A 14,413-nucleotide genomic window follows, 5' to 3' on the forward strand; every position below is an offset into this window, starting at 1 on the left:
TTTTATTTTTAGCACGGCCCGGCCAGTTCTACCTGCACGAGCTGCTGCCAGCTGTGCTGGTGCGGGACAGTGGCTGAGCTCTGGGCTTCGGGGGACCAGCGAGCACAGCCCTTCCCTCCCGGCCTGGGGCTGGTGGGATCCTGGGGCTCCAACGGTGGACGCAGGGGAGGCCCAGTGACCCCAGCAGGGGCTACCCTAGCCCTGTCCCAGTGCCTCCAGTTCCCTCCCCGCCCCCTCCTCTCCCTCGTCCACTCCAATCTCAGCGCCCCCAGTTTTGTTCCCGTGCCTCCAGTTCCATTCCAGGGCGGTCCCAGTGACTCCAGTTCAGTCCTGATGGCCACCAGTTCTCTCCCAGTACCATCCAAATCCCTTCTACTCCCATCCTAACGCCTCCCAGTTCCACACCAGTCTCAGTGCCCCTTTCCCAGTGCCCCCATCCCATTCTTGTGCCCACCGCCCCACAGCCGCCCCTTGGCCCCGCCCCTCTCTGCCACTACCGGGCCCGGAGGAGGCGGGGGACGCTCTGACTGACAGCTCTCCCGCGCCGCTCGCCCAATCCCCCCTGCGGGTGGGCGGGCCCGCGCGTCCCCACTTCTCTCCGATTGGCCGAGCGGATTCTCCCCCTCTCCTCGCCCAATGGCGCGGCGGCGTCGAGGCGTGGCGGGCGGCGAGGGGCGTGGCCGCCGCCGTGGCCGCGGCATGGAGGAGCGGCCGCGCCGCCGCTGAGCCGCCGCCATGGCCAAGAGCCGCGGGGGCGGCGGGCCCGGCTCGCCCGGCAGCGCCCGGGGCCTGGCGGGCACCCGAGAGAGCCTGGCGGAGGCGGGCGGCGACGAGCTCAGCTCGCTGGGCTCCGACTCGGAGGTGAACGGCGGCCCCGAGGAGCGCCGCGTCGATAAGTTCGGCTTCATCGTGGGCAGCCGCAGCGCCGAGGGAGCGTGAGTGGGGCCGGACCGGGGCCCGCGGGGGGAAGGGGCCGCGCGAAGGGCGCCCGCGGGGAAACCCCCCCCCCCAACCCCGAGCCGCTCCTCGGCTGCGCCCGTCCCTCCTCCTCCTGCCGCCGCCGCGCCGCCGAGGCCTCCCCGCCGCCTTCCGCCCGCCGGGGCCTGCGGCTCTGCCCGCCGTGCGCCGCCGAGGGGGGACCCCGGCGCGGCTCCCCGGCCCCGTGCGTCGGGGCGGAGCGGCACGGCACGGCTGGCACGGCCCGGGCGCGGCGCTGCGGGTGGCGGCCCCGTCGGGGTGACGAGCCCCGCGCTGGGGCGGGACGGGACAGGACGGAACGGAACGGAACGGAACGGCGCTTCCCTCCCGCGGCCGTCGCTTTTCGGGGCGCTCCCGGCGCGGGCCGCGGGGCCGGGGTCAGCTGCGGGACACCGGGCGGTGCCCGGCCCTCCTCCCTCCCCCGGGGCTCCGCGTGCTCCCATCGGGCGGCCGGGAAACGCGCGGCCTCCAACCGGGACGGGCCGCGGAGCTGTTCGGCCGTAAGAGCGCCCGCCCGGGGCGTCCCCGCGGTAGAGATGCCGGAAAGGAGCGAGCTGTCATCCGCCAGCTGTCCCCGTGGCACCCGACACAGCCATCCCTGCTTGCTGCCCGCTGCCGGCCGCCCATCGGCTGCTAACGGCTCCCAGCCGCTCTGGCACGGCTCCAGCGGGCGATGGGCCAGCCCAGCATCCAGCATCCAGATCCCAGCTCCCTCCCGCTTCCCACGCCTCGCCGAGCCCCACACTCCCCACACTGGGGCCGCCAGTCCCCGCTCCAATGCTCCCTGTGCCGGGAGCTGATTGAATCCTGCTCAGAAACAATCCCGCTTGGCCCCGTCTGACCCTGGGTGGGAGCTCACAGGCACCACCGGGATGGGGCTGTGGCTCCGGGCAGACCCCATGGGGACAAGCCGACCCGGCTACTCTAGCACGGAGCCACCAGCTGGCATCCCCAGAGGGGTTGTCCATCGAAGCTAAGCGCTGCAGGAAAACGTTCTGCTCCTCCTTGGGAGCCTGGGGCCGGGTGGCCTCCAGGATGATGGGTCCGGGGCTGCGGTCATGCTGATGCCGTCCCTTTGCCCCGCAGACTGGAGGAGGTGCCCCTGGAAGTGCTGCGGCAGCGCGAGTCCAAGTGGCTGGACATGCTCAACAACTGGGACAAGTGGATGGCCAAAAAACACAAGAAGGTGAGTGCCCGCCCGCCCGCTGTCTCCAGGTGGCAGGGAGGGACGGCTGCGGGCAGCAGCATCCCAGTGAGACTTCAGTGCGGCCCGCACGTCAGCGGGGCCCCACGATGGCGTTGCCTTTGGGTGATGCTGTTGGCTCAGGTGGGCCGTTCCCCCTCCAGCCCGGCTGCTGCTGCTCGCGGCTGCTCCCTGCCGGGCTGCGGCTTCCCAGAGCTGGCTTGGCTGCCTGTGCGCAGCCATGGGAATTGTTAGGTCATGGAAACTTCTGCTCTGAGCATCTCGCAGACTGAAAACAAAACAAAACAAAAAAAAAAGGCTGCGGGTAGGAAATGGTGGAGGCTGATGTGCGGGATGCAGCCTGCGAGCTGGGGCTGGGCAGGAGGCTCAGCCCGTGCAGGACTGCTTTGGTGTTCCCCGACCTGCTGAGGGTGCGAATGAAGCAGGGATGGGATGCAGCCAGCCCCGGGTGCTGCTGCATCTCTGACAGAGGTGGGCAGGGCTGGAGGGTGCTGTGACTGTGGCATGCCGTGCTCCTACTTGGAGCTGCCTGCAGCACTCCCCGAGCACCGCTCGGTGCCTGGTGACCGACAGAGGAATCCCTCATCCGCTCCTTGGCTGCTTGCAAAGGATTGCTGAGAGCTTTCGGGGACGCTGCGGGCGGGCGCTTTGTTTCCGCCGGCGCTGTGCTCTGCTCTCCACGTGCTTTCCAGGCTCGGGTGAGTGCCCCGGCAGCCGTGCTGCTGGCAGACAGCTCCCTCGTGCTCGGGCTGAGCTCCAGGAGGTCCCCACCGAGCTCCATGCATTCTGTCCTACAGCAGAGTCGGTGCCTGGAGCCTCCGAGGGCTGCTCCGGAGAGCTGCTCTGTGCCCAGGCCCCGCAGCCGGGCGGCTCGTTCGCACCTGCACTTCTCCACTATCCTGAAATGGAGCTGTCCTGGCTCGGATCCCACCAAGCTGAGCCGTGCCAGTGCTGCGTGCTGCTCCCTGCCCTTTCCAGCCAGCCCGTGGGAGTGCAGACGCGTGGGCAGCTCCGGTGGCACTTTGCTTGCGGCCTCCCCCGGCCCATATGCATTCCTGGTCTCCCAAATGGCAAGCAGGGGGCGACGGCAGGACGAAGTTTGGAGCTGGGGGGGCCCGGAGGGCTTAGCCTGCCCCAGCTGCACGGCTCAGCTGAGCCTGAGCTCCCAGCAAGGCGGCTTCCTTCCTGGCTGCTTAGCCAGCAGGAAGGGGAGTGAAGAGGGAGCTGTCAGCGGCCGAGCTGCCCACGGCTGCCTCGGGCATCGCCCGCGGTGTTTCCTGCAAGCACAAAGCCCTCACGGGGCCCAAGTGGGTAAACAAGCAGCGCTGTGGTGAGGGAGCAGTGAGGAGCGTGGCGTCAGCACCGCGCTAGGAACACAAGTGCTTGCTCACAAGTTACACTGGCAAACAGGGAGAGCAAGCTCCGGGCGGGCAGGAGGTGCCTGGGGCCGCTGCGGCTCAGGGTGCAGAGCTGCAGCACACAGAGCCCTGGCACTGCTCGGGCACGGGGTGTGTGCCACCCAAGTGAGGAAGTGAGGCAAAGGGACTGCGTTGGAATTGTGCAGGGCTTTGTGCTCAAAGCGTCCGTCTCATGGGACCATAGGGAGATCGTGACACTGCTTCCCCGGGGCTGGGGCAGGACGGGAGCAGGAAAGGACATGGCCTGGCTTCAGGTGGCAGCAGCAGGGTTAAGCGTGTCCGGCTCTGTGATGCGGAGCTGGCACACATGCTGCCCAGCCTGGACTTTGCTCTGCCCGGTGCCAAGGAAACCTGGGGCTGGCTGGGCACAGAGCTCGGGGGCTCAGAGCCTGCCCCTTCTGCCCCAGGACTGCGTTAGGGCTGCAGAGTCCTCTCTTCTGCTTGGGTCATGGTGGTGTGGGGAAGGAGCCAGCCGCTCCCTACTTGGCTATGACGTTTGCTTTTCCAGTTGGTTTGAGGCAGAGCTTAGGCTTGTTGGGAGCTGTTTGCAGGCTGCGTGGCCTCAGCCAGCTCCAGGCACCTCCCTGCAGCTCTCTCTTGCTGGCATGCTGAGAGCAGGACTGGGGAGAAGGGGCTGAGCAGACCCCAGGCTGCCCAGATGTGTCGGCACAGCACGTGGCTGGGTACCCTGTCCGCACTGGTACAAGGACACATCCCCTGGTATGGGGGTTGCAATGGTGGCCTGGCCCATGTCCTGCCCTGGGAGTCTCGGTGCTCCTTGCTGCTCCACAACTCCCCTGACAACTTTGTTCCCTGCACAGATCCGGCTGCGGTGCCAGAAGGGGATCCCGCCCTCGTTGCGGGGCCGAGCCTGGCAGTACCTCTCCGGCAGCAAGGTCAAGCTGGAGCAGAATATTGGCAAGTTTGATGTGAGTGTGACTGGGGGCCTTCCTGTGCCTGCAGCTCTGAGGAGCACCCCAAGCAGCATAAGCTGGCGGGGCAGATGTCTGGGGTAGCTCCAGCTCCGTAGACACCCCACCGGGGCAGGGATAGGGCTGGTACTTCGTTGGTGTTCTCACCTCAACCTTCTCCTCCCCAGGAGCTGGATGTCCTCCCGGGGGAACCCAAGTGGCTGGACGTGATCGAGCGGGATCTCCATCGGCAGTTCCCCTTCCACGAGATGTTCGTCTCACGTGGAGGCCACGGGTAAGTGGAGCGGCTGCTCCTGGAACGGAGCTGTGGCTTTGGTGTCCCATCCCCCCTGGTTATGTGGAGGATGAATCCCAGGCCACGTGCTGACTCCTGGGGGCAGATGGGCGCCGTGGTGTCAGTACGGGTCTGTAGGGAGGCCGCTGGGCTGCAGCGATGCCCCCCTCGACGTCTCCTCCCTCCTGCAGGCAGCAGGACCTGTTTCGGGTGCTGAAGGCCTACACGCTGTACCGCCCAGAGGAGGGCTACTGCCAGGCCCAGGCCCCGATCGCCGCCGTCCTGCTCATGCACATGCCGGCCGAGGTATGGGGGAGACCTGCTGGGCACCACTGGGGTGGTGCTGGTGGGCACGGTGCTCGGCTCGTGGCACCACATCACCCCCCAGCACAGCCTTCAGCCCCGGTGTGCTCTGTGCGGTGCCTTGGAGCAAAGTAGGGGCTGCAGGGCTGTCCCCTGATGGTGCCTGCAGCTCACCCGCTGTCCCTTGCCTTGCAGCAAGCGTTCTGGTGCCTGGTGCAGATCTGTGAGAAGTACCTCCCCGGCTACTACAGCGAGAAGCTGGTGAGTGTGGAGCCCGCAGCTCCTTCCACGGGCAGGAAGGGGTGCGTGGGCACTGCCCCACTCAGGGATGGGGCACGGCGTAGCTTTGCTGCCATTGTCCGTGGGGCACAGGTCTAATAGCGGCGATCCTGGTGGGCCGGGGCCAAGCACGGGGAAGCTGATCCCAGGGCTGACCAGGGCCCGGGGTCATCCAGCGCTGTCCCTGCAGGAGGCCATCCAGCTGGACGGGCAGATCCTCTTCTCGCTGCTGCACAAGGTCTCACCCGTGGCCTACAAGCATCTGAGCAAGCAGAAGATCGACCCCATCCTCTACATGACGGAGTGGTTCATGTGCGCCTTCTCTCGCACGCTGCCCTGGAGCTCCGTGCTGCGCGTCTGGGACATGTTCTTCTGCGAAGGTACGGGCTGCGTCCTCCTGGGCTGATGGGACGTGGTGTGGGACAGCCCCTGATGTGGGGTTGTTCAGCCTGGGGAAGGAAAGGCACCAGGGAGACCTCGCTGAGGCCTTCCAGTACCTAAAGGGGCTGTAGGGAGTGCAGCGACAGGATGAGGGGTAATGGCTTTGAACTGAAAGGGGAGAGATTGAGATGAGATATTTGGAAGAAGCTCTTTGCTTAGGGGTGGTAAGGCCCTGGCCCGGACTGCTCAGAGAAGCTGTGGGTGCCCCATCCCTGGCTGTGCTCGAGGCCAGGCTGGGTGGGGCTCAGCAGCCTGAGCTGGTGGGAGGTGTCCCTCCAGATAGCTTGCATCAGTGCTTATACAAATAAACCTTGCAATGGGCCATATTGTCCCAAATGCCAGAGTTTATCCTCGTGCATGCCCTGGCTGCTAGCAGCACCTGCTGGCCGTGTGCTGTGTCCCAGCTCAGCAGGCGTCCTCCTGTCCCACCTGCCACTTCCTGCCTCACTTCTCCACTTCCAGGGGTGAAGATCATTTTCCGGGTGGGCCTGGTGCTGCTCAAACACACTCTGGGCTCCTCAGACAAGCTCAAGTCCTGCCAGGGCCAGTACGAGACCATGGAGCGGCTGAGGGCCCTCAGCCCCAAGATCATGCAGGAGACCTTCCTGGTGCAGGAGGTGAGGTGCCGGGGGGCCCAGTGCCACGCTGGAGCGGGATCCCCCCGGGTGGGCAGAGCTCACGTCCCCCGCAGCCCCGGGTTTAGGGGTGCCTCTGCTCCTGGGGGGTGGCACTGTCACCGGGGGAAAGACGTTGGTAGCACGGCTCTCTCCCCGCAGGTGATCGAGCTGCCAGTGACGGAGCGGCAGATCGAGCGGGAGCACCTGATCCAGCTGAAGAAGTGGCGTGAGACGCACGGGGAGCTGCAGTGCAAGTCCCCCCCGCGCCTGCACGGTGCCAAGGCCATCAGCGAGGCCGAGCCCCCCACCCGCAAGGCGCTGGAGCCCGTGCCCTCCATCATCGTCCCCCCCGGGCCCGCCCCGGTGCCCAAGGCCCGCAAGAGCAAGGAGAAAAACCGCGAGAAGGCCTCCGGCAGTGCGGCCAACGGCCCCGGGGCTGAGGGCAATGGGGCGCCCGGCGCTGCCCGTGAGCTGCTGCACCCCCAGAGCTCCCCCCACCACCAGTCCAAGGAGAGCTTGTGCTCCCGGGAGAGCGAGGACACGTACTTGTAGGGCCGGGGCGGCCCCACGGCCGGGCTCAGCTGGGCTGTGCACGGACCCGGGCTCCAGGACACTGCTCCTTCTGCGGCCGAGGGCAGGAGGGGACCCCAGGGTGGGAGGGGACCCTCGTGGCACCTGGCAACGGGGGCTCGGGGCTGGAGGGAGCAGGACGTGGCCGATGCGGGCTCGTGTGGCACCGTCTGGGTGCCCGCTTAGGGTCCCACGGGGTGACCAGTGGGAGCTCAACCCAGCGCGGTGACGTGGGGACGCATCCAGCCGTGCTGTCCCCAGCCCTGCAGGGTGCTGGCACCACGGCGGTGGGAGCCCTGGCACAGGGTGGCTGAGCCACCCGAGCTCCCCCGCCGCGCCTCAGGGGCCAGGCACGAGCCCCCCTCCTCGTCCCCTCGCCCCACGTCCCCTGCCTCCCTCCCCTCATCCCCTGCCCGCCCCACACTGTTGGGGCAAACCCAGACCCAGTTCCACATTGCTCGGGGCTGGGGGTACGTGAGGAGTCGGGAGCAGCCGCTGCCCCCCCCCCTCCTCTTTATCTAGTGAGGATGTATCAAGCTGTAGCCCAATATGTAGTATGAATTTACCTATTCACTGAGCCTATTTATTATTCCTCCGTGGCAGTAACTCTCGCAGGCTGGGGGCCGAGGTTGGGAACTGCAGGCGGGACGCACCGGAGGCAGCGGGACTCGAAGCCGGACCCCGTGCCCTGCAGGGCCGAGGTGAGCCGGGGCTGGGTGCTGCCCGCTGCGGGGTCCCCTCTCTTCCCCCCTGCCCCTCGCCGTGGGCAGGGGGGGGCTTTGTAAAATACAGCGGGGCGACGTGGTTTTGTACAAAGGGGAAATAAAGCAGGATTGTGTAAAGGCGCAGCGTGTGCGGCTCCGTGGGTGCAACGTGTCTCTTGGGTGCCGTGGGGGGGGTGGGGGGGGGGGGACAGGGGTGCTCCGTCCCCTCCCAGCTCTTGCTCACACTCGCTGTGTCCACGCAGGGTGCGGTTTGGGGCCTCCCTTCCCTGCTTGGTGGTGGCTGCGGGGACAGAGGTGGCATCGCTTCGTGGCCTCCGTGCAGCGTCCCTGTAAACGGGGGAGAACTTCTCTCGTGCGTCCCACGCAGCGATCCGCGCCGCCGTCCCTGTCCCACCCCGGTGTCCCCCAGTGTCCCCGGTCCCGGCATGGGGCACGGTGGGGACGCTGCAGGGAGCTGCCCCGCCTTGCCCCACCGTGCCACCCCGCCCAGCCCCGGGGGCCAACGCTGTTTGGAGCGCAGATGAGGGACGCCGAGCTCCGCTGACGCACCTGGAGGTCACGTCCAGCCCCGGGGCTCCCGGGCCGCCTGCCCAGCGCCCAGCGCAGCCGGGAGCAGCTCGGCTCCCCCGGCCTTCCCCGCACAGCCCCGCTTCTCCGCTTTCCCCGCCCACAATGGTGCTCCCTGCAGGCAGGAATGGTGCAAAAACTTCCACTCCCCCTTTCCCAAATCCTTCTTCCCACGGCGGGGAAGAACCCGCGCTCCTGCATCCCCCCCCCCTCCCTTGAAATCCGCGGGTCCTGACCCCCCCGTGGTGGACGAACGCGGGGCGAAAGAGAACCAAAGCGCACCGGGACCGGGCCGGGGCTGGAGCCGGGGCGGGGCGGGCGGGTGCCCCTCCCGCAGCCCGGGGCGGTGCCGGGACGGGGCGGTCCGGTCCCGTTGGGCCCTTATAGCCCCACGGAGCCCCCGGGCGGCGCGGCGCGGCCGCCATGGACCTGCACATCTTGGAGCACCGCGTGCGGGTGCTGTCCCTGGCGCGCCGCGGGCTCTGGCTCTACACCCACCCGCTGCTCAAACTGCTCTTCCTGCCGCAGCGCTGCAGGTACCGCTCCCCCTCCTCACCCCCTCCTCCTTCTCCTCCTCCTCTCCCTCCTCCCGGTCCCACGGCCCCGCGTTGTGTCCCGGCAGGTGTAAGTTCTTCAGCCTGACCGAGACCCCCGAGGATTACACCATCATGCTGGACGAGGAGGGCTTCAAAGGTACCGCCGCGCGCTGCGGCGATGAGTTGCGCCCGGCCTCAGCCCGGCGGTGCTCGGAGCGGTGCGGTCGGCGCCGTGCCTCGCTCCGGGGAGCTGCCCCGCTCCGGTTCTCCCGGTTCGGCTGCTCCGGAGCTGCCCGCAGCCCTGGGGACGCGGCCGTGCCTCTGAAGTGGGACGGGGTGGGGAGTGGGAATGCTGCCCGTCCGCAGCTCCCGCCGTCGGGGCGCGCTCGGGGGGGGTCTATGCGTCCTTCCAAGTCAGTCCCCCTCCCTGGATGGTAGCACGGGGCGATATCCCCGTGTTGTCGGTGACCCTACGCGTGCAGGGGAGGGGCCGACCCCACGGGCTGTGCTGGGGGGCACATCCCGACCCCGTCCCGCGTGCCGGACCCCCCTGGCGGGGCTGTGTCTCCTGCTCACGCCCCAAGGAGCGAAGGTCAGCGGCTCGGCCGCAGCGCGACGCTCCCACCCGGCTCCGGCCCGGCTCCCCGCTGCTGCCCGGAGGAACCGGGGCCGATCCCCACGCATTGTTTTATTCGGGGCCTTACGGACAAATGCTCCTCGATCCCGAGGGACGGGCGGGAAGCGGCGAACAATGGCTGCGAGGCGCCGGGCTGGGGGGCTGCCAGCACCCCCGGGGCACCCCATGGGGCCCTGCTGCACCCCCGCGTCACGATTCCCGGCTTTGGGGCTGGGCGAGGCCCTGGGGGCAGCTGCTCCTCACGCCATGGGGACATCTGGGGACGCCCATGTGGTCGCAGCCCCCCTCTGCAGCCCCCGGTTCCTACGGGTGTTGAAAAGCCATTAAGCGGGGACGCGGCACCACGGTCCCCGTCCCCGGGGCCGCTTCCTGCGCAGGAACAGGCGGCTGCCAGCGCCCTGGGCTTGGGACCTCCGGATCCGGCCTCGCTCCTCCCTCATCGCTGCGATGAGCTGCGGGGTCTCAGCCCGGTGCTGCCTGGCTGCTGCTGAGCACCGGGCAGCGAGATCCGGGGGTGCCCACCCGGGGACATGGGGTGCTGAAGGAACAGCGTGGCCTCGATCCGTTCCTTCCTGGGGAGCGGGCGTGGGGCAGGAAGGAACCGGCCGGCACACTCGCTCCCTGCCAACAACAGCAGCTTTTTGGGAGGCAGCCCTGGCCTCCCGCCAGAGCGGGCTCAGCCTCAGGGATTGCGGCTTGTCAGAGCCGGGCACGGTGTAAGGCCGTCCCACGTCCCCTCCGGTGTCACACAGGGGCAGAGGATGGGGTGGGAGACGTGCCCAGCCCCGGGGTCTTAGCGTGCTGCACCCACTTGTGGCCAGCCCTGCAGGTGCAGGACGAGAGGCGCATCCCAGATTTGGAGGGTTTGTCCCCAGCATCGGCATTCCCAGCCCCGTGCGTGGGGCTGACCCTGCCCCTTGCTGCATGGGGACGGCGCTGACTCGTTTCCCCGTATGCCAGCACTCAGCACCCTGCGGTGCCATCGGAGCGGGGACGTGCGCTGTGTTACACCCCGTGGTGCCTTGGGCACAGTGTCCTTACTTTCCCCAGGCAGAGGGCAGCCACCCGCAGCATCCCCTCCTGTGTCCCCTAGCCTGTGCCCAGCAGAGGATTGTCCCCTCCAGCACCCAGCCTCGCAGGGACCGGGACCCGCTGTCCCCTCTCGCTGGGGTCCCGGCAGGGTTGCGGATGCAGCGCAGCCCCGTGCCATACCTCAGTTTCCCCTCTCCCACACAGAGCTGCCGCCCTCTGAGTTCATGCAGGTGGCAGACTCGACGTGGTTGGTGCTCAGTGTCGTCTCCAACGGCCGCGCGCCCTCCGGCTGCCAGGCCACCGGCGTCACCAAGATCGCCCGCTCCGTCATCGCGCCGCTGGCCGAGCACCACGTCTCGGTGCTGATGCTCTCCACCTACCAGACCGACTTCATCCTGGTGAGCTCAGCGGGGCCTTGGGGCTGCGTGGGAGCTGGTGGGGACCCCACTGAGCTTTGGAGACAGCCACGGTGCCACCGTTCCTCTGCCAGGTGCGGGAGCGGGACCTGCCTGTGGTCATTCACACCTTGGCCGGGGAGTTCGACATCTACAAGGAGGAGAATGGTGAATCCATCCCAGTTCCCTGTGATGATGCCAGCAATGGGTTCCTCAAGCCCAAGTCGGGTGAGTGGCACCGGGATGTCCCCGAGGCCACCTCGTCCCCAGGTGGCACGGTGCCCAAGGGATGCTCCGTTGCAGACACCCCCGTGCTTTGGGGACCCCTGCGTTTTGGGGTCCTCCGGGGATACCCTGTGGTGCCCCAGGGGACGCTGCTGGCCCCGGTGGCCACGTGGTGGCACTGCGGTGCTGTCCCCAAGGGCAGCGGTGACAGCTGGTGGCTCTGCCCCGCAGCTGCGAGCCCCACGCTGCACCCCGTGCAGAGCCCCCAGAACCGCTTCTGCATCCTGACAGTGGCACCCGACACGCTGCCTGCCATCGCCACCATGCTCATCGATGTCCTCTTCTACTCCCACGGGTGAGTGACAGGGATGGGGACACCGGTGCCACCCCTTGTGCCTCACTCACTCATTCACCTTTCGAGCTCCGGGCGCATTTTGCAAACTTTTTGCTCCCCGGAGTGTGCCACCCTTGGGTGCTGCTGGTCCTGCTGCCACCTCTGGGGACAGGAGCCCTGGTGCCACCATGCAGGGGGGCAAGCCATGTGCTGCAGCCAAGCAAAAGAAAAGAGAAAAGGGTTTTTTTTGCAAATGGGGTGAGCATCCACCAGCCGCAAACTCAGCAGCCCAAGTTTGCCAACCCTGTTCCCACCTTGAGCCACCCCTGGGTGACACCGAGATGCCCCTATGACACCCTTGGAGCCGTCCCACTGGCACCCTTGTCCCTTTTCCTGACTCGAGGTCCCTGTGCCATCCTCTCCTTACAGCCCCCCCAAGGAACCCAGTGCCGGTGACCTCGACTCCATCACCTTCTTCTCCTTCTCGCTCATCGAGGGCTACATCTCCATCGTGATGGATGCAGAGACCCAGAAGCGGTAGGTGCCGTCCCCAGGTAACCCCCCCAGCACTGGGGGTCTCCCGCGCTCAGCTCCCCCCTTTTTAGGTTCCCCAGCGACCTGCTGCTCACCAGCTCCAGCGGGGAGCTCTGGCGGATGGTGAGGATCGGTGGGCAGCCCCTGGGCTTCGGTGAGTGCCACCACCACCATGGGTCTGCACAGGGGTGCGGGGATTCAGGGACCCCTCAGCCACCACCGCTGTGCATCACTGTGTTGGTGACCCCGTGGTCCCGTTGCCTCCCCAGACGAGTGTGGCATCGTGGCGCAGATCGCCGAGCCGCTGGCTGCTGTCGACATCTCGGCCTATTACATCAGCACCTTCAACTTTGACCACGCGTTGGTGAGCCTGGAACACGTCACCGCAGCATCCCCGTGTCCCCCCGTGGGGCTGATGGTCCTTTGTCCCCGCAGGTCCCCGAGGAGGGCATCACCGAGGTCATCGAGCTGCTGCAGAAGCGCCAGGAGAGCGGCAGATAGTGGCCGGCTGTCCCCAAGCCGGGTGGTGGCCCTGGGGAGCAGCACGGTGACACCGTGCCCGTCCCCTCCTGCACGGGGCTGTCCCCAGCACGGTGTTCGCTGTTCCTCGTTCCTACGCCTTTCCCTGGTGCACGGCAGAGCCCTGTGGCTCAGCATCACTGCCCATGGGGGATGCAGGGGGACACGCTGGCACGGCTGTGACAGTGTTAGTGGCAGAGGGCAGCGCCATGCCTTCCTCTGCCTCGGGCTCCTGCCCGGCTTTCTCAGGGTGCAGAGGGGCTGATTTAAGGCATTGGGGTGGCAGGGAGCAGGGGCCTGTGTGCCCCGGAGCCATGATTTGCCTCAGCCCCAGCGGAGGTGACAGCGTGCGCTGCCTGTCCCCATCTGGGTGTCTGTGCTGGGTGGTGGCCGTGATGCTCCAGGGGGCTGCAGGGGGGTCAGGGCAGCACTGCAGCCCCGTGTCTCCTTGGGGTGGTCCCCTGTCCCTACCACTGTGTACTGCGGAGGGACAACGGTGACTGCCCAGCTCCTTTCAAGCTGTTACACACTTTTTAATGTCAATAAAAGTCCTATTTTTTGTGGTTTTTTTTCCTGAGTATACCATGGCCGCAGCTGGGGCTGCCCTACAACCCACCAGTGGCTGCCCAGGCTCGCTGTGCCCAGGATGCAGTGCAGCAGGTGCTGGCCTCGCTGCTGGCCATGGCTGCGCTGATGTCACCCAGGGATTGGGGACGCACTCGGGGCAGTCCTGTGACACGTTTGGGGCAGGAAGTCGGGCCAGACGGCCGCCACCATCCTGACACGGCCGCTATGAATAGCAGCAGGGTCCCTTGCCCAGCAGGGACCAGCACTCATCCGCCGTCCCTGCGCGTCCCCGCCACGTGCGGCTGCGAGCCCTCAGCTTCCTGCGGCGACATCCATGGGCGCTTGCTTTCCTGTCCCACTCTTTTTTCCAGGAGTCATGAGGCGGCAGTGACGTGAGCCCCAGTGATGAAGAAACTGGAGTCACCCAATGCGGTCACATGCTCTATTTTCAGCGCCGCTGGGTATTGCACATCCCCACACGTTGTCCCCAGAGGTTGCCAGCCGTCGGTGGCAGTGGCAGCTGAGCCTCTGTCGTGGCCCATGGGATCCTGTGAAGTCCTGGGATGGGGCGGTGCAGGGTGGTGGTGCCAGGGTGTCCTCTGCCTGCGTGGTCTCAATGACTTGGCCAGGGTCCTCTGCTGTTATCGTGCACCCTGCAGGGCAGTGGGCCTGAGAGTGGATGGACGAATGGGTGGTGATGGATGGATGGTGGATGGGTGGGTGTAAGAAAGGAGGGATGGGCGGAGAGATAGATGTCCTTAGATGGATGGATGAATGCATGGATGGACGAGTGGAGGGACATGTCAGTGGGACGGTGGGGAGAGGACAGACAGACGGATGGGTGGATGGGTGGACCGGTGAAAGAATGGAGAATTGGGTGGATGAATGTCCAGAGGGGTGGCAGAACAGACAGATGGACAGATAACTGGATGGACTGATGGACAGACAGGTGGGCCCTTTGACAGCATGGACAGACAGACAAGCTGCCCCCATCCTGGAGGAGTTTCTCCTGGAAAGAAGGGAAAGAAGGGCGTTCTTCCTCTTCCATCCCTCCAGGGCTGCCCTACAGCCCCTGGCCCCATGAGGTAGAGCCCAGCCTGGCCAGCACCCATGGGTGTCCTCAGGCAGGAGATACCTCGAGGAGGATGAGAACAAGGATGAGGAGGCAGTGCCACCCTGTGTCCTGCAGCAGGGAGTTCTGCAGGTTGGGGGCAACGGGAGGGGAGGGAGAAATTTGGGGAAAAGAATACTTCATTTTCTGGAAGTGAGTCACTGTTGCGCTCTTCCGCTCTCAAGGAGATGTTATTTCGGGAGTGTCCTCCTCTT

The 14,413-nt window shown here is 66.7% G+C and overlaps 2 protein-coding genes across 3 annotated transcripts; both read left to right on the top strand.

Annotated features, from left to right (window-relative positions):
- TBC1D10A (TBC1 domain family member 10A) lies at window positions 693–7,861 on the top strand. The gene is made up of 9 exons (XM_021413017.1): window positions 693–935; window positions 2,065–2,164; window positions 4,422–4,529; window positions 4,700–4,806; window positions 4,998–5,112; window positions 5,305–5,370; window positions 5,579–5,768; window positions 6,292–6,446; window positions 6,606–7,861. Exons 1-9 carry the CDS (start codon window positions 736–738, stop codon window positions 6,996–6,998), a joined length of 1,434 nt encoding a protein of 477 aa, XP_021268692.1. The 5' UTR covers window positions 693–735; the 3' UTR covers window positions 6,999–7,861.
- CASTOR1 (cytosolic arginine sensor for mTORC1 subunit 1) lies at window positions 8,656–13,082 on the top strand. 2 transcript variants are annotated; one of them, XM_021413081.1, is made up of 9 exons: window positions 8,656–8,844; window positions 8,931–9,001; window positions 10,718–10,911; window positions 11,004–11,136; window positions 11,365–11,488; window positions 11,897–12,004; window positions 12,073–12,155; window positions 12,271–12,365; window positions 12,437–13,082. In XM_021413081.1, the coding sequence occupies exons 1-9, from the start codon at window positions 8,732–8,734 to the stop codon at window positions 12,500–12,502; spliced, it is 987 nt and encodes a 328-aa protein (XP_021268756.1). In that variant the 5' UTR covers window positions 8,656–8,731; the 3' UTR covers window positions 12,503–13,082. The 2 variants fall into 2 exon arrangements, with proteins under 2 accessions (XP_021268756.1, XP_021268755.1); XM_021413080.1 differs by lacking the exons at window positions 8,656–8,844; window positions 8,931–9,001 and having other exon boundaries at window positions 9,016–10,911.

The sequence above is a fragment of the Numida meleagris genome, chromosome 14 (genome assembly GCF_002078875.1).
Source record: "Numida meleagris isolate 19003 breed g44 Domestic line chromosome 14, NumMel1.0, whole genome shotgun sequence".
Lineage (NCBI taxonomy): Eukaryota > Metazoa > Chordata > Aves > Galliformes > Numididae > Numida > Numida meleagris.